The 17,710-nt window shown below is 52.3% G+C and overlaps 3 protein-coding genes across 4 annotated transcripts; all 3 read left to right on the top strand.

Annotated features, from left to right (window-relative positions):
• Positions 1-5,056: 5,056 nt before the first annotated feature.
• RPP25 (ribonuclease P and MRP subunit p25) lies at positions 5,057-7,937 on the top strand. The gene has a single exon (XM_027712169.2). The coding sequence runs from the start codon at positions 5,371-5,373 to the stop codon at positions 6,001-6,003; it is 633 nt and encodes a 210-aa protein (XP_027567970.1). The 5' UTR covers positions 5,057-5,370; the 3' UTR covers positions 6,004-7,937.
• Positions 7,938-8,468: 531 nt separating this feature from the next.
• On the top strand, positions 8,469-13,467 carry LOC113983234 (cytochrome c oxidase subunit 5A, mitochondrial). Its single transcript, XM_027712172.2, has 5 exons — positions 8,469-8,704; positions 11,469-11,585; positions 12,176-12,297; positions 12,679-12,801; positions 13,309-13,467. The coding sequence occupies exons 1-4, from the start codon at positions 8,620-8,622 to the stop codon at positions 12,790-12,792; spliced, it is 438 nt and encodes a 145-aa protein (XP_027567973.1). The 5' UTR covers positions 8,469-8,619; the 3' UTR covers positions 12,793-12,801; positions 13,309-13,467.
• Positions 13,468-14,167: 700 nt separating this feature from the next.
• FAM219B (family with sequence similarity 219 member B) lies at positions 14,168-17,518 on the top strand. 2 transcript variants are annotated; one of them, XM_027712170.1, is made up of 6 exons: positions 14,168-14,251; positions 15,307-15,409; positions 15,678-15,762; positions 16,095-16,172; positions 16,544-16,592; positions 16,744-17,518. In XM_027712170.1, exons 1-6 carry the CDS (start codon positions 14,168-14,170, stop codon positions 16,897-16,899), a joined length of 555 nt encoding a protein of 184 aa, XP_027567971.1. In that variant the 3' UTR covers positions 16,900-17,518. The 2 variants fall into 2 exon arrangements, with proteins under 2 accessions (XP_027567971.1, XP_027567972.1); XM_027712171.2 differs by lacking the exon at positions 14,168-14,251 and having other exon boundaries at positions 15,336-15,762; positions 16,741-17,518.
• Positions 17,519-17,710: the final 192 nt, after the last annotated feature.

Raw genomic sequence — 17,710 nt, 5'->3', positions numbered from 1 at the left:
GTAGGAGTGAGGGCTCTATAGGAGTGAGGGCTCTGTAGGAGTGAGGGCTCATAGGAGTGAGGGCTCTATAGGAGTGAGGGCTCTATGGGGCCCGGGTGCACTGACCCCTACTTGGCGCATGGCAAGCTCCACGTGGGTAGAAGACCAGCCTCTGTGGGGCAAGGGCTCTGGGGGACAGCCTCTGGCAGGGCACGCAGGCTCCCTGTACCCAGGAGGCAATGGAAAGCCAGCAGGTCCCACTGGCAGGGACAGATTCGGGTCACCTCGTGTCTGCGCCCTGCTTCACATCCTGTGCTTCACTCTGGGAGCAGTAATTGATTAATGGCTTCACTGCATGAGGGGCAGTGGATATGTTGATTGCTTTTGCTGGCAGTGTCAAGGTCGGGATGCAGAGGGCAGGGGAAGGGACTGGATTGATTCTCAGGTGGACTAGGTCAGGGATCAAAAACTCCTAAAGAGGATATAAATCCCAAATCAGCCTGAGGACTCCACAGGCAGTGTCCATTGTCCTCAGTCCTCACACGGAACTCTGTGCACACCACTTGGACCTCCTGCCTCAGGGCTTGTGAGAATATCAGTGCAGTGCATGAAAATGGCTTTATTTGACAACTAAATTGTCCTCCCTTCCCGGGGTCCAACCTTGAGAATCACAGAGGGGCAACAAAGACAACATCCCACTACAGGAAGCTGTGAAGAGCAGGGCAAGGAAGCGGCAAAATCTCTTTACACCAGGGAGCCCTGGTCGCCAAACACCCTCAGCAGGGGAACACCTTTGCAGTGGACATGCAAGGAAGGAAATCTGGCAGAAACAGGGAAAACGCCTGCTTCACAGATGGTAAAAAGGAGGGAAGCAGGAAAAAAAGTGTGCCACAGATGACCCCTGTAGCAGGGGGCCCAGCTGTCCACTCTGACCTCCTCCTGGGTCTTGGACCCTGAGCTGTTCCCTGCAGAGAGTGGGGCCCCCCATGCATCCAGCTCCATCCCCTGCCTGGCAGCAAGGAAGGAAAGGGAGAAGGGGATGGGGTCATAGATTCCCACTCTTGCCAAGCACCACTACTTGCCCACATGTGAGACCTCACAGGGTTGCTCCAAGCCTTGCAGAGCCACCCTGGCTGAGCACCCTGGGGATTTGGGGCTTATTTCTTGTCCCTTATTTATTGTTTCTTGAGCTTTCTCTCACCTAAATTCCCCCCCCTCCCCGCTTCTCTGCTGCCTCAGGCCACCCACTGCTTTTCCATCCCACTGAGGCTTTGGGAATGTCCAGTTGCAGAGCTACTCCTTGCCCTCAGCATCACCACATTCCTGTCTGCCCACAGGTTTTCCAAGCAGGGGTATTCAGGATTCAAACAGATGTGTGCTCCCCTCACTCACAGGGAATGCCTGGGGAGCCAAGGGGATAACAGAGGGGCAGAGGAAGAGCCTCCCTACTCATCCCACACCACCTGAGCAGGGCAGGCTGGGAAGGATCCAACCAAGAGTCTGGATCAAGCAGCAAATTCCCAGCAAACAAACAGGTTCAAAGCCACTGAACTCAAGCCACTGAAGTCAATCCACAGGTCCAGTCTAGGGTCAGTCTGTGGATCAGAGTCCAGCAGAGCAGCTGCAGCTGACCCAGAAACCAGCCCCAGCACAGCTCAGACTAGGACTAAGACCTCTGGGCTGAGCTTAAATAGAGTTCCTGTGCCACAGGCAGGATGTGGGTAGGAGTCCCCAGTGTGGCTGGTGCAGACCATTCATGTTTATTATTGCTCTCAGGGTCCTTATGACATTTCTCTGCTCATCATGCTGAAGCTCTGCAAAGGGATTTGTCTTATAAAAGGGATTTTTCCCTTTTCTTTTACTGTCTGGCTCTTAAAATGAGAATTATCTTGAGCTCTGTAATTTTCTGCTTACTATAGGGATAAGGGCTCAGCAGGGAGCTGGTGCCACCCTAGGATGCTCCAAAGGTTCCTCTAGCATCTTGAGACAGCCCCTGCACCCTGGGAAGACTGGGGTGCACCCTCAGGGAGCTGCTCCTGTGAAACAGCAGCTCCAGGATGCTGGTTAGGATTGGGACAGGGAATCCCTGTAACTGTGACATCTCGGGGGTCCATCTGTACCCCCTTTCCCGGGGTTACAATCAGCTCTGGCATCAGCCTGCTGCTGAGTGCAACGTGATGAGAGGCTGAGACCTGAGCTGGGCAGATATGACGCAGAGATGGATGGTGGCACTGAGACTCTCCTTGTATCAGATGCTTCCACTTTCCGTCCTGCTCCTGTGTACGGCCACGTTGGATGAAAGAAAATATAGAGAGGGCAGGTGGAGGACAGAGTCTCGGGTTACTGTTCCTCTCCAGCTGCCCTGATCTCCATTAGGAATATGTTTCTGGGGTTTTTTTCCCACTTTTCCAGGTTTGGCTAATCTCTGTGCTGTCTCCTCCAGCCCTCTTCATCCCTGCCACCACCAGCTCTCTTCTTGGCTCCTCTTCCAAATGGCCCTTCCAAGCTCACACTTCCTATGGAGTTGAGACCAGGCAAGAGGATGCTGCAGGAATTTGGACCCCTCCTGGGATGGGGTTGGGATGGTGCTGGGATACAAGATGCTCAGAGAGAAACTGTAATGGGGAAAGGGAGGAAGAAACCACTCCTTGGGTCCCAGAGTGACCAGTGTGGCTGCTCAGGAAGGACAGAAGGACAATGTTCAGGATGTAATTCCTTTACTCCTATTTTTTTTTCACCATTCCTGCCTTTCCTATTTGCCTCTTCTCCATTTGAAAGGACTCCCCATCCTCTTTCCCAGCTGTTTTCCCTGATCCCCCATGGCTGGAGTTGTCTGTGCCTTTGTCCCCCTCTCCCTGCTTTTCCTCTCCCACCCCACTGAGCTCATTTCGGCTATTCCATCACTTGGAATAACCCATTCACTCTGTTGTCCTCCAACAAATAAGCTGACAGGCTAATGAATGGCTTTAGATGGTAATTAGCAGTGGAGTTGCTAATAATGAATTTCATTTACATTTTAAGCACTGCAGAGGAAAAATAAGGCTGTCATTAATGTGATGCAGCCTTGGCCTCGGGGGGAGTGTACCCTCCTGAAGCCTTTTCGTGATTGCACCTCACCTGCCTCTGTTTTGGAGGCTGCAATAGGCAGAGTTCAGTAAGCAGCAGTCAGAGGCTGTGGAGGAGAAGCTGCTGCTGCTTCCATCACCCAGTGGTGGGGAAGGTGCCACAAGGCCATGGAAAATGGGACATGGGAGGCAGGAGATGGTTCTGGGCCAGGAAGGAAGGGCTGGATGGTTCAGTGAGCGCCAGGGTTTCATCTGGCTTGGCCAGAGCCCTGGAGCTGTCAGGCCTCGGTGTCCATGTAACCTTCCTAGGTCACCTGGATAATTACCTTGAGGGATTTCTCAGTCACTGAAATATTCCCCCATTATTTTCCCAGGGGTTTAGCACCTTTTGAAGGCAGCAATTTCCCTGAGGGCTTTAATCCATCCCTGCCTGCCTGAGAAAGGAACCAAGTGCCATCTGCAAGGATGCCATAAAGAGTTGCCAAGAGGAAAGGGGGGAAAATGCCATTGTTTTGTCTTCTAGGAGCGAGGGATCCATGGTGGAAGCACAGGGAATAGGCATGCTCACTACTGCAGAGCACCAGAGAGGACTTGGGGATGCTCAAAGCCTGGATCTGGTGCTGGGGGTGGGCCTGGGAGGATTGCCTGCCCTGCCTCAGTTTCCCTCTCTGAGCCCAAGGGGCCTCAGGGAGTGCGGGAAAAGATGCTCTGCATCCCCTGGAGTGTTCCAGCACACTGCTCATAGATCCCATCCCATCCCATCCCACTGCCTACAGACCCCCCCACCAGACCCCAATCCAGTGATTGGATCAGGGGGTGTCCCATATCCACCACCATTTAGGCAGTGGTACACAGAGAAGGCTGCTTTGGGGACCACAGGGATGTGAGATTCATCCTGGACGGGTGGTGATGGCCACATCCTGCCATCACCTCCACAGGCATGGGATCGATTGATTTATTTATGTATTTTTTCAAGCCCTGCTCCAAGTGAAACCAATCCAGGGGCCTGCATAGGCCGATAAGATTTGACTGCAAGTCAATACTCGGCGTGTCTTTCCACTGTGCAATGATCCCCTGGCCAGTGGGGTGGGAGGGGACAGGCAGGTGACAGGGCCAGGCAAAGGGCCAGCCTGGGGCAGGGACACTGCCACTGCCTGGGAAGGCATTAGGGGCAGGAAGGGGACACCTCCTGGCCTGCAATAGGGATCTCCTGGGATTTACTAACAGTAAATGTATTGGTAAGCCCACAGCTGGCAGCTCCGCATCAGGGATGCGGAGATGGCGAGGCTCAGGGGCTGGGAGAGCACCAGGGAGAAGAAGGGAAGGAGAAGGAGAGGGAGAGAAATCACCCATGAAAACCACCTCTGCCACAGCATCTGCTCCTCGGAGCTTTGGGAATTGAGACATTTTCCTGCAGGGCAGAGCCAGGGCTGAGGATGTTGGGGGGGGAGCAGAGCCCTGGCACACTTGATGCATGCCTGGCTGCAATGCCATCTGCTTGGCTTTTTCCTGGCTGCAGGTCCTAGTAGCTTCTCTGATGGCTAATAAGGGTTGAGCTCAGGCTCCAAAGTACTTCCCACAGTCCCCGCTGCATCTTTGTGCCATGTCTGAGCACAGCATGGCTGGGATTCCTCATCCTTCTGGGAATGCTGCAGGGCAGGCAGGCAGGCAGGGTGACTTTTGCTGTTAGCAGTGGGTGTCCTTAAGAGGAGCAAGCGCAGAGAGAAGGGACTAGGTTCTCTTTAAGGGGGCAGGACTTTGGGAGCATCATGAAGGCAAGAGTGAGTTTCTGCCTCTGCCTTCCACCTTCTTCTCCTCGCTTTCCCTTCATTTCCCTGTTTCTGGATGGGGAGCTGGGTTCCCTGCCCTCCCCTTTGCCTGTCAGGTATGAAGGCAGGAGCTGGGTGCTGGGATGGGTGGTTGAGCAGGGGAGGAGGAGGAGGAGGGGAGGAAGGGGAGGGAGAAGGGGAGGATCTGCTAATTACACAGAACAGCTCTGGGGGCTGCTGAAGTCCAGAATGAAGCAAAGAGCAGCAGAAGCGAGTACTGCAGTGGGAGCGGAGGAGCCCAAGCATCACCGAGAGCTGGAGCCAGCTGTCATCCCTGCTGGGAGCAACTGGGTGCACCCAGAGGATCCTGCAGCCCTGTTTCTCACAGAGGACAGCTCTGGCACAGCCACTGAGCCTGCTACCAGCCCCTGGACAGCAGACGGGAAGGGGCTGGTGGTTGTGAGGATGCAGGGCTGGGCTGGAGGGCAGTGAGGTCAGCCCTGCCATGGTTCCACGGTGCTGGGAGCCTGTGTGAACCCACTGGTAAGGGGGGAAGGATGGCTGCTGAAGGAGAGAGAGCCAAGCCCGTTGCCCAGTCCGGGATGGAGAACTTCCGAAAGGTGAGGACGTCGGAGGAAGAGATGCCATTGCCCTTTCCTGACCTGTCCCCTGACGTGGTGGAGATGAAAGTGAAGGAGGGCAGCAAGATCAGGAACCTGATGAACTTCGCCATGGCCCAGATGGAGCTGAAGGGCAGCCGGCAGATCATCTTCAGTGGCTCCGGCAGGGCGGTCACCAAGACCATCACCTGTGTGGAGATCATGAAACGCAAGCTGGGAGGGCTCCACCAGGTCACCAAGGTACGCTACAAAACTGTGCTGGAGGTCTGGGAGAACCAGGACCTGCTGCCCGACAGCCCAGCGCAGAACCTGACCGTCCACAAAAACGTCCCCTCCATCTGCATCCTGCTCTCCCGAGACCCCCTGGATCCCAACCAGACGGGCTACCAACCCCCGGAGCCCCAGCACGGGCTCGGTGAGGCAGGAGAAGACACATTGGGATCCTCCACCAAGGGGCTGAAGCGGCCGCTGCCACCTCCCCGCGAGGAGCTGCTTCCCAAGAAGCTGCAGGTACAGGTGCCTGACAGTCCAAGGGGCTCAGGGACCACTGCTGGCCAGCTGGACCACTGACCACAGTGCTTCCCACCCCGATCAGACAGGTGGAGAGGCAGAAAGATACACTCATTCTGGGGTCACTGGTGGGCTGCAGGCTCTCCCTGACGTGTCCCCACTTGCTGCCGCTGCTCCATCTGATCCCCACAGGTGGGAGGTCTGCAGATTTGGGGTGAGGGTTAAAGTGTTAAATCCGCCAGCTCTTGGTTATGGATTGAAGCAGGGGAGGGTGTGGGGGGGGAGCTGGTGGCCATCCAGGGACACCACGACCAGCAGCCACATCTTGCAGCAACTCCCACGGAGCCAGAGGTGGGGTGCCTGGACCAATACCAACACCGCTTCCCACTGCAACACCTCATCTATCAGGAGATGGTTTTGCCCCAAGCCCACTGGAATAAAACCTTCATTACCAAACCCACTGCTGAGGAGCTGTCAGGGTTATTAATGCTGGGCTCAGTGTCCTCTGGGGCCATGATTCATCCCAAAAAAACACCCAAACAAGCAGGGGGTCACTCCCTCCCTGCGCCTGCAGAGCCAAGTGCTGTGCTGTGCTGTGCCGTGCCGTGCTGTGCTGCCTGTAGGACAGCACAAGGAAATAAAGCAACCTGCATCGCATATTCCAGTCTTTGCTCTCCCCGAGGGTCTGGAGCTGGGGAGCTGGGGGCAATGGGAGTGTTGGGTGGGTGGTTGTCATGGCTGGATGCAGTGCCCAGGGCAGGACAGGGAGGTTTTGGGATCGTAGCTTGGCTGCAGAGCCTGGGAAAGCCCTGGGAAGCAAACTCCCTGCTTCTTCCAGGAGGCAAAGGGAAATGAATGAAAAATAAAAGCTCTTTGAAATAGTTGAGATATGTCTATGGGAAAACAGGGGGATTGTCTTGGCTGCTGAACACAGCATGGATCAGCACAGTGAGGGCTGCTGCTGAGCCAGGACAAGGGGAACCCAGCCAAATCCTGTCCCTTGGAAGAATGGCATCAGGGTCTGCTGTGTGCCCTAGTCTGTGCTGGCATGGCAACGCCTGGCAAAGCCCCCATTCCAGACCCCGCAGCAGGGACCAGGGCGATTTGGGGAATAGGTTATGGGATGCCAAACAAGCTCTAATCCACCTGGTTCCCCTTGGCCCAGCACCTCGGGGCACTGCACAATGAATTAATTGGTATTAGTGAGTGAAACCTTCCCAAAATCCATCCGTGGGGATGCTACGGTTGAAGCCACCTTATCTCCCTGCCTCACTCCCACTATCTTGGGACAGCAAGCATCTCCTCTTTGTCAAGGGCTTGCTTTGCTGGGAATAGGAAACAAAGAAGAGGAGGAGGAGGAAGAAGCAGGGTCTGTTTTGTTTGGCGATGACCTTGCTATCTCCCTCAGCAGGCAGCCGCTCCTTGGGCCAGAGGCTCTTGCTTATCTGCTCTGCCGCAGATTGATTCCCTTCACTTGAGCGTTAATTTCCACTGTATTTTTTTAATGATTATTTTTTGTGGTTTGGGGGCTGGGAAAGCTTTGGGCTCTGTCCCATCCAGCTCTTCCCAGCTCCTCTCCTCAGTGCGGACCCCATTCAGGCTCAACCCTCCGCCCCACATGAGAGCACTGGGTACAGGCTCCTACCCCAAATGCACAAGAAATCATTAATAAAATTAATTAATAAACTCCTTTGATCAGAGCCTAAAGACTGTGGGAGCCATACAGTTGAGCACTAACAGCCCTTCGTCTCCACTGCTGCTGTCTCAATTGGTCCCACCAAGGAGAGAGGAGAAAAAACTGAAAATCACTAGTTTCTCTTTATCTTGTTCCTGTGTAAAATTATTTTATTTGATTTTATAAGCAGATAGTTTCCAGTCTCGGAGGCAACACTTGGAGACCACCCCTGGAATTTTGCACTCCTCGCTTTGCTAGCTGCGGGATGAGGTTTTCCTGCATGAGAACATTAAAAAAAAGTAATAAAATATGACTGTAACCTAAAAAATGGAACATTTAAAACAGGATGATGATACTGGGGGACATTGCGAGTGGAATTATCACGATGTTTTTGTGTGGCACTGCTGAGGCACAGCCCCAAGGATGGTTCTTGGGATGATTTTGTGCCCGTGCAGTGGCTGGTGCAGTGCGATGGTAGCTGAGGGCAGCACCCCACGGTGTGGGGACAAGGATACAATCATGGGTGCCAGAGAGCCTGGGGAACTGCTGGATGCGGCAGCAGAGCCGGACTGAGCCCATTCCCCTCACACGGATGGAGTCGTGCGGGTGCCCATTGACAGGGACGGGGAGGCTACACTGGGCCATGGCTGCGCGGGCTCAGCTAAGAGGCAGCACTCGCAGCCCAAACCCACCACAAACGAGCCTGAACCCCTCAAAAACGAGTCTAAACACCCCCTCGAGTGGCGGCTCAGTGAGGAGGGAGAGGTCCGAAGACCACTCCCCTCACGCACAAAATGGCGGCCGGCCCCGCCCCAAGATGGCGGCGGGTTCCGCCCCCAGTCCATCGCCGCGGCCTCCCGCGCTCCGTACCCGCTGCACGGCTGTACCCGCCTGCGCCAGTCTCCGCCTTCCCTCATCTCCGTCCTTCTCTCCCGGTGCGGTGCGGGAGCCAGCGGCGTGCCCCCGGTGCAGCCTCCCGCCCTCCCTGACACCCCGCCGCCATGCTGGCCGCCACCGCCTCTCTCCTCCGCCGCTGCGCTGTCTCCGGCCTTCGCACCGCCGTCCGCCGGCCCGCCGGCCCCGCAGGTGAGCGGCCGCACGCGTCCGTCTCTCCCGCCCCGGTTCGCCCTCGAGATCCCGGCCCGGCAGGGTGTGAGGCGGCGGAGCCCGGCGTGTCCTTGCGGTGACCCCGCGGCCTAGTGCGGGCCGCCCCCGCCTGTCCCTCCGCCGCCACCGGGACCCCCCCGCCGGTACGGCCTCACATGGGGCCCGGGCACCTCCCCGGGGGCTGCAGCGGGGAGCGGTGGCGGCGCTTTCCCCGCGCCCCCCGCCAAGGTGACATTGATGAAGGGCGGCGGTGACCTCCGCAGCACCGGGGCGCTGACCGCCCCCTCCAGCTCCGGGCCAGCCGTCACCGCTCTAATTAACACCCCGATTAGTTATAATATTAACACCTCATTAACACACCAGTTAATAGGGAGAGGAGGAATAGCAGCCGCAGACAGTACGGTGTGACGGTGGCCAGGGCGGCAGAGCTGGAATACAGAGACTGCAGAGAACACACGATGCCCGTGCATCGCAATGAATAGCTAATTAACCTCTGCATTGCAATTAATAGCTAATTAGCAGGCACTAATAATGCGTGGGACCTGTGTGTGCCTCTGCTGCGGCACGTGTGAGTTTAAACAGCTGCCTTAAGGGAGCGTTTTGCTGCGCCTAAGTAATAAGCATAGGGGTTTTTTAGGTGCTTCTTAAAACCCTTGTTTTTTTGTTATTTTTAAATCCACTAAAAGTCTTTGCTCGCTGTTCCTTTGTGCTGCTGAACCCCCTCTGCTCGTGGCCATCCAAGTTCTTCTTTTCCAAGGTCTTATGTTACAAACACCCCACTTAACACTGCTGTGACCCCTTGGCCTTCAGGGTGGCCTCGGGGGTTTGTGTTGCTGCAGAACCTTCCCTTTGTAATCCCTGGGCTCCTCCTCACTGCCAAATTTTCAGTAAATTAATGTTTTTCTTCGTATGTGTTTTTCTTCTGTGCTCGTTAACAGGGAAAACTGACAAATTCGGGCCCTTGGGGAGAAGCTTTAACATGTTTTTGTGTAATATTAGGTGATTTTAGGCTTCTTAGGCTCTTGATGCCTGTTGTGTTCGTTTGAAAGCAAAGGTACGTGCCCTTTGCTTCTTCCTTGAGTTGGGAATCTCCTCGTGGATAGGTTGGTGTGGTTTGGCTGTCACACACACGTGATGTGTGTGACAGTGACCTTGAAGGACCCCATTCGAGGCAAAATGAATCTCAGAGCCCAGTCCCCAAAATATAAACATTAATATGGAAAACACAGGGTGGAAAAGAAATGTAGCAGCAGCTGAAAAATGCGCCCTGGAAATCCAGAGTTCTAATGTTTATGGTCTTTATTTTCGTTCAGGATCCAGGGAATAGTTTTGTTAAGGAAAGACTTTAGTTTTAAGACTTAAAGGTGGCATTTGAGCACTTCAGTTTAGGCTTTTCTCAAGCTGTGATTGACTATTTCTCTGTAGGATTTTCTTTCTGTTTAGGAAAAACAAGGCTTCACCCCCAAACAGCTGAAATCTGGGGGGTTTTCAGCAGTGTCCTGCGTGCAGGAGCATTTACAGAGTTGTGCTCTTGCTCTTGAGTTCAGCTGTGCAGGTGATTTATTAGAGAAAGCAGGGTCAAAGGTCTGTTTTGGAGTTGGGGAGAGGAGGGGGAATTTCCCTACAGAATGGCAAAAGATGATTATAATTCCAGCTTGGCTTTTCCCTAGCTAAAATACATAAAACTATTTTCATGCTTTCATTGCATAAATCAGAATTGCGGCTGAAATGTTGGACCATGTTAAATTTTGCTAAAAAACCAAAATTGATTTCTTAGAAGTCTGTCATTAGTGAGACTGAAGACAAGGATATCAGCAAAAATACAACCCAGTGCCGGGGTTTCTTCTTTTAAATAAAACTCTGTAGCTGGTCAGCACAAGTGGTTCATGGTGGGTTAAGAAAGAAAAAGCCAGGAGCTAAATTTGACTTCCCTAAAGCGGAGCTTTGAGCTCCAAGGTCGTATCTGGTGTGTGACCTCTGCAAATATTAGTGGAGTGAGATTAGCAGTGGGGAAAGGAAGCACCAGGCTTGTGTTCCTTTAGTTAAGTTCCTTTGGAAAACTGTTCCAACCTTCATGCAGTAAAATAAGACAATTTCATCAAAGAACCCCCCAATTTGTGACAGAGTAGTGTTGAGGGAAGACATTAATTTATAAATCATATCAGACTAATTTGTGCATTGGGGTACAATCTGCTTTTGTGATTAATTATCAAATATTAATGCAATTACAACCTTGAGATCCAGGAGTTTCATCTTGGATAGACACAGAGTGATCATTTTTTTTCTCCTTCAACCCTTCAGCAGCCTGTTGGAAGAAGTATCTCTCATCCCTTTGCTTTTGAGAGCCTTTGTAGTTGAGCTCATGGAGTTTTGGTGATGAATGATGTTATGTTTCTCCAGCTCGCTTGGCTCTGGGAAGAGGGAAAATTCCTGTATCTTACAGATATAGGGATGCCAGAAAACCATCTCTGGATAACCAGTCCTTCAGAGAGGTTTTCTTGTTAAATAATCCTGCTCTGACCAAAGGCTCTGGGGACACTTTGGAAGTCTGATGTGGAAAAAATAGACACTTTGCCATGAACCAAACCAGAGTATTTAATAGCTGTATCCATCCACTGCTTATCCAGGACTGATCCAGACTGACTGTAGCAAGTGAAATCCATATTTTATGGCTTCTGGGTGAGGACTCAAGTACTGTTATTTTCCTTTTGCTCCAAATGTCTTCCTTTGTTTCTGGATCCAGCTGTGCTGCATGCCCGCTGCTACTCTCACGGGTCACAAGAGTCAGATGAAGAATTCGATGCTCGCTGGGTGACGTATTTCAACAAGCCAGATATTGATGCCTGGGAGCTCAGGAAAGGTACGCTGGGGAAAAGGGAAGAGTAACCTGAAGTAAATGTAAGTTTGGTGACCAGAAATAACAACTTTACTTGGCCTTTTTGTGGACTCCCCATCCCTGGAAGTGTCTAAGGCCAGGTTGGATGGGACTTCCAGCAACCTGGTCTAGTGGAAGGTGGGTGGGCTAAGTGACATTTGAAGTCCCTTCCAACCCAAACCGTTCCATGACTTTAGCACCTGGATGGGAGGGAGAGAAACATTTGCCCCAAGGAAAGTGTATGTAAGCTCAGTTTGGTGTGTAACCACACACATTTTTATTTGGACTTTGACCCAGTGGCTTGGCCATAACTGACTGCAGGCTGTTGACTGGTTGTCTCCAATTGTTTGCTGTGGAGTTGCCAAGTTTTGTTAAACTTCCCCAATTAAGAATTAAAAATGTGTTTGCATAATCAGATAATTGCAGCCAGAGGGATCGTTCCAGCAGCACCTGGCTGGCTAGGTGTTGGGCCCTTCCCTTTGAAAGGAGAGAAAAGGAATAGACAGCAAAGGGTTCCTTTTGGCAGCATGGCAAACTGATTCCAAGTTCCTCTTAGTGTTTTCTTGTCTCCACAGGCATAAACACACTGGTGGGTTACGACCTGGTCCCAGAACCAAAAATCATTGACGCGGCTCTGAGGGCCTGCAGACGGTTAAATGACTTTGCCAGCACTGTCCGCATCCTGGAGGTTGTAAAGGTGGGTGGAACTGCTGTGTTTGCATTGCTAGAGCCCGGCAGCAGGAGAGTTTCCCCTGGCTTTTTCCTGCTGCAAGGGGAAACCACTCTTTCCTGTTGCTGTGATCAATGGCTGCATGATGAGCACAAAGCTTACTGGCTTCTTAAGGGATTGAGTGCTGAGCTGGCTGGGAGTAGTGACTCAGAAAGCTGGGTAGGCCTGGAAAACACCTTAAACCTTGAAACTTGAATCCAGCCTTCCCAGGGAGTTAAGAGGAGCCAGCCCTAGAAGCCAGCAGTTCTGCTCTGCCACAAGCAGTGGCTAGTGTGGAGATTTTGGAGGCATAAGACCAATGGAAGAATCTTTCTATGCTGAAATAACACCATTTGTCTTTTTGTTTAGGACAAGGCAGGACCTCACAAGGAAATCTATCCTTACGTTATCCAGGAGCTTAGACCAACTTTGAGTGAACTGGGAATCTCCACTCCAGAGGAACTGGGCCTGGACAAAGCATAAACTTTATTGGTAAGGGATGATGTTGCTTCCCAGACTCTTAGCATGGGACTATTGTACCCCAAAACTCCTGGCAAAGGCAGAATATGGGCAAGACCTGACGTGCTCTAATCCCAGACTAAAATTAAGCCCTAAATAAAAATCCTCATGGAAGTGAAGCCTCTTAACTTGGTTTCTTCAGGAGATGACCCATGTCATATTATTTTTTAAAATATTATGCTTAGAATAGAGATACCATGTGTCAGCCTGCTGCAAATAGTACTTAATTCTGGGTCTTCTAAGTCTTTTCCCTCCTCCTTGCCCTGGCATACCATGTCTTGGTGCTAGGTGTACTGAAGCAGCTGTGCTGGGAATGCAGTACCTGCATTTTTGAGCTGAGGATGGTTAGATGGGGTTTTGAGGGTAAAAGGGATGGAAATAAACCATTTGAAACCTCATGGAAACTTTGTGGAGATATTTGGCTGCTTCTTAAATGGCTTTTCTGGTTCTTTTTTTATTTTCTGTTCTTTTTTGTTCCAGGTGCATTGCTCAAGTGTTTTACTGATGCTACCTGATTGTACACAGTCACCTGGAGACACAAACCTTAAATCTTATCTGAAATAACTTCTTCCTTTATTGAGTCGCAGTGTAAGTGCTGTGGAGTTGGACCTAATAAAGGAAAAACTGGTTTGACTGATATGGTGGCGGTGGCTCTTGTGGTTATTTCTTGCTGCTTTTCTAGGGAAAAGGAAGAAGTAAACCATGAATGTGCTCTTAGGAGTTTATAAATCATTATTTGCTTGGCAAATAATTTGCGTGGCCCCCTGTGTCTGGGGCCTTCCCGAGCACCTGGCTTTGGAAAGGGAAGGTAAGGAGCTGTCTGGAGGGCATCGTGATCCTCCTGTACATGCAGCTTTGGGGAGGGACAGAGCAAGGACTGGACAAGCTCGCCCAGCCCTCGGGGGATTTCCTTGGGATGATGTCCAAAGCCTCAGAGGTGAGTGGGAGGCTCCTGTTTGCAAGGGATGTGCCGTCACTGGAGGGGATCTGTTCTGGGACAGATGGTGCTCCTATTTTCCGCCTCGGTTCTGGTACAGGCAGGGGTTGATAGGGGGAGGGCGGGGAAGTCGGGGCTGGGAGAGAATGGAAATTTCGTACTATTTCCACCGTAGAAAAGGGGAGTGTTCCGGGAAGGCGGGGTTCGGTGTGTTCCCCATTGCACGGCGGGCGCTGTGCGGGGCAGGACCCCTCGCTGCCCATCCCGCGCTCCGTCCCGTCCCGCTCCCACCACGCATGCGCTCCAGAGGGGCGCGCCCCCTGCCCGCCTCCCATTGGCTGAGTCCCGGCAGCCCCGCTCTGCCATTGGCTGGCGGTCCGAGGGGCGGGGCCACAGGCGGCCATGGCGACGTGCGGCGGAGGAGCCGGGACTGGCCCCGCTCCCGGTCCCGCTGCGGGCGGAGCGGGCGGGCGGAGGGGCCCGGCGGTACGGGCGGGGTACGGGGGTGCTGGTGATGTGGGGTGTGGGGCTGGGAGTGAGCGTGAGGCGGTGTAGGGTATATGTATGGCGGTTTTCAGTGGTATGCAGTGGGTGGTATAGGGCTGGGGTATGTCTGTGGGGTAGCGTGGGGTATGTGCATCATGTGGGGCTGGGGAGTGGGCATGGGATTGTATGGGGTATGGGCATGGGAGGTACGGGGCAGTATGGGGGTGGTATGGGGCTGGTATGTGTGTGGGGGGCAGTATGGGGTATGGGCATGGTGGGTTTGGGGCTGGAGTATGTCTATAGAGGAATACGGGGTGGGGCATATACACAGAGGGGCAATATGGGAGTAGAGGGGGTATATGCACGGAGACACAGTGCAAGGATGGTGTATCAGCACCCCTCTAGGGAGGGGTGTGGCACATTCAGAGGGATTTGGGGGTCTGCTGCCTGCCTGGTTATTACCACGATAAGGCTCTGCCCCGCTAATTCCGTTTTAAGACACTGAGGATAATCCTGACTGTGCTCTCCAATCACCAGCCCAAGTCTTCTGCCTTGTTCCTTTAATTTCCCATCCCTCCTGCACCAACTCTCCTCTGCCCTTTCCTGATTTTCCATCTATTTTCTTCATTACTTATTATATTTGTGGAGCTCTTCTCTTCCCCCTTGCCATTAGGAGTGCTGGCTCTCCTTGACAATACCTGGATAAAAGGGGAAGCTTGAAGGCTCCAACCCTGCAGAGAAATTAAAATAAACTATCCTTATATTTTTACTTGATGAACTTGCTCATTAAATCTCCTCCATCACGTGTTTTCCCAAGTATTGCTGGAGCTGGGCTTGCACAGGAGCTGCTGGTCACCACACGTGCTTTTAATTTAGCATCGCCACTCCCAAGTAATCCCTTCATCTGCGACTAGATCTGCTTATTCCTTTTCCTCTCCCTGCTCCTGGTCTGGGAGCTGACCTTGAGCTCCCAGGAATGAATGAGATGACTCTGTTACTTTATCCCCATGGAGAGATGCTGAGTGTGCTTCTTTCCCTCTTTTTTTTTTTTTTAGCTGATTTGGGCTGAAAACAAGAGGCTGAACAAGGGGACGGATACGGTGGAGAAAAGGGGACCATACATCATGAGCAAACCTCCCTCCATTCAGGCCAAGCTGAGTAAATGATGCTTGGTGGACTCTGCTGGGATTTCGGGAGTTATTTCCACCTCTCTGCCAGGGCGGGAGTTACCCACAGCCTTTTTATTCCTTGGTGGGATAAAACCTTCATTAAAAAAAAACCCCAAAACATTAAAAATCCCATAGTGATGCCTGTGGAAAGCACTGCATTGCCCCCATGCTCACCTGCAACACCCCCACCACCCAAAAAACAGATCTTGGGGGAACACATGGGAATTTTTATCTCTGTCCCTGTGCTTGGCTTTCAGAGAGGCAGCGTGAGCTGGTGAAGGCAGCTCTGCGAAGGCAGGGGCTGCTGGGGGGACCCACCACCCCGAAATCGGCACCTAAAAGGTCTGATCCCCTTTTTCTGTTCCCAAAATGTATTTTTCGCTTCCCTTGGGGAGGCTGAGAAATTCAGAGGATTATAAATAAGAGCTTGGGACCTTATTCTGATGGCTCTGTTTGGCCAGGAACATCCAGTATAATAAAATATAGGGCTTTTCTCTTTTATTTGAGGGATGATTTGGTGTTGTAGATTTATTTGGGTTAGCTGGTGGTGGCCCTGGATAGCACCTGGCTGGGAAGGAGCAGGATTCCTGCCCTGGCTCCTCAGTCCATCAGCTCCATGGATGTGCTTCCATGTAAAACATCTGTCCTGGTCTCACTCGGCTGCTTTCTGGCAGGTCGGTGAAGTTTAACAAGGGCTACACTGCACTCAACCAGACAGCTGATGAGAACCTGGTCTCCCTCGACTCAGACAGGTGAATATTCCAGGATTTTTGGGTGATTATCCCAGGATTTTTGGTGGAGGGTGCTCAGAGCTTGCTTTACTTTGGAGATTGATTTTCCTCGTCACTTTTAGAGCACTGAGCACGTCTGAGCAGTGAAATGGAGATGAGCTCAGCTGGTTTAGAGCACGGTGCTAATAAACACCAAGGTTGTGGGTTTGATCCCTGCATGGGCCATTCACTTAAGAGTTATCGATGATCCTTGTGGGTCCCTTCCAACACAGAATACTCTGTGAAATTTCTGTGAAATGCTCCTGTTGTCCCAAATTTAACAAATCCCTTGCAGTTACGCAGGGCTTATTTCCAAGGTTATTTCCTGGCCAGCTGTTTCCTTTTTCTCTTAGTGACGGGGAGCCGGGATCCAGATGTTCCTCAGGATACTCCTCTGCCGAGGCAAGTGCAGGTGTTTGACCGTGTGGCCCCCACGTGCTCCCTTGTCCCTCTCACAACCTGAGATTCTGGATAGGGGCTGGAAGCATAACCCCACGGGGTGTGGATACACGTGTCCCGTCCTACAGAGCTCCACTTTGTCCTCCCACAGCAGGTGAACCAGGACCTGAGCCGGCAGCTGCTGCAGGATGGGTACCACCTCGACGAGGTCCCCGATGATGAAGACCTGGATCTCATCCCCCCAAAACCAGTTGCCTCCTCTTCTTGCCCCTGTTGTTTCGGAGAAAATCTCTCCTGTGTGATCCAATAGCTGCACGAGAACAGGTCAAAATCCAGCACTTTCTTTGTCCCGTGGGACGGCTGTTGCTGTCTGTGTCCCATGCTGGGATGGTGACACAATGACTGAACGATTCTGCTTATGGCAGAGACCAACTGACCCCAGGACTTTTCTTTACACTCAGCAATATCAGGGAGAGGTGGCATGGTGACATTTTGGTGGTCTGGATGGGACCTCTCACCTGCTGAGGTGGGAAAGAAGAGGCAGAGCCTGGCACCTCCATGGAGGTGTAAAGGGAAGGAGTTAGGAGGTGCTGGGTTTGGAGCTAATGGCTTGTTCCTGTTCTCCCCAGTGCTGCTTTGATGCAGGTGGGGGACTGCCTAGACCTCCCCATACCAGCTCCACACAGGGTTTGGATGTGGGGGCCTGGGGACTTTGCTGCAAACCTTAAAAGCTGCCTTAAACCATGGTCCTGCTCTACAACCTAGAGGACAATCAGCTGCTTCAGTACAGAAACCTTATTTAAATATTTCATGTCTAGAGACCTGAACTGTTGGGGTTTTTTGTTTGTTTGTTTGTTTTGTTTGCTTCTGGGGTTTTGCTTTTGTACTTTACTTGTTAAAGGGAGCACTCAATAAACTGAATCTCATTACTTGGAGGGTGTTGGTGCCCTGCTCCTCCCAGCAGCCTCGCTCCAGAGGGCTTCTTCCCTGACTGGTGGGATTTCAGAGCGATCTGTTTTCCCTCATCACATTTTACTCACTTCCTGTTCCCCTGAGGAGCGAGGGGGGGGTAACAACCAGTGGTGGGAGAGTTACAGCTGGAGCTGCTCCCAGCATTTCCT

The sequence above is a fragment of the Pipra filicauda genome, unplaced genomic scaffold, assembly GCF_003945595.2.
Source record: "Pipra filicauda isolate LSUMZ 115617 unplaced genomic scaffold, ASM394559v2 scaffold161_size1661140_pilon, whole genome shotgun sequence".
Taxonomy (NCBI): domain Eukaryota; kingdom Metazoa; phylum Chordata; class Aves; order Passeriformes; family Pipridae; genus Pipra; species Pipra filicauda.
The sequence above is the reverse complement of the archived record's forward strand: the minus strand, read 5'-3'. Positions and strand labels throughout refer to the sequence as shown.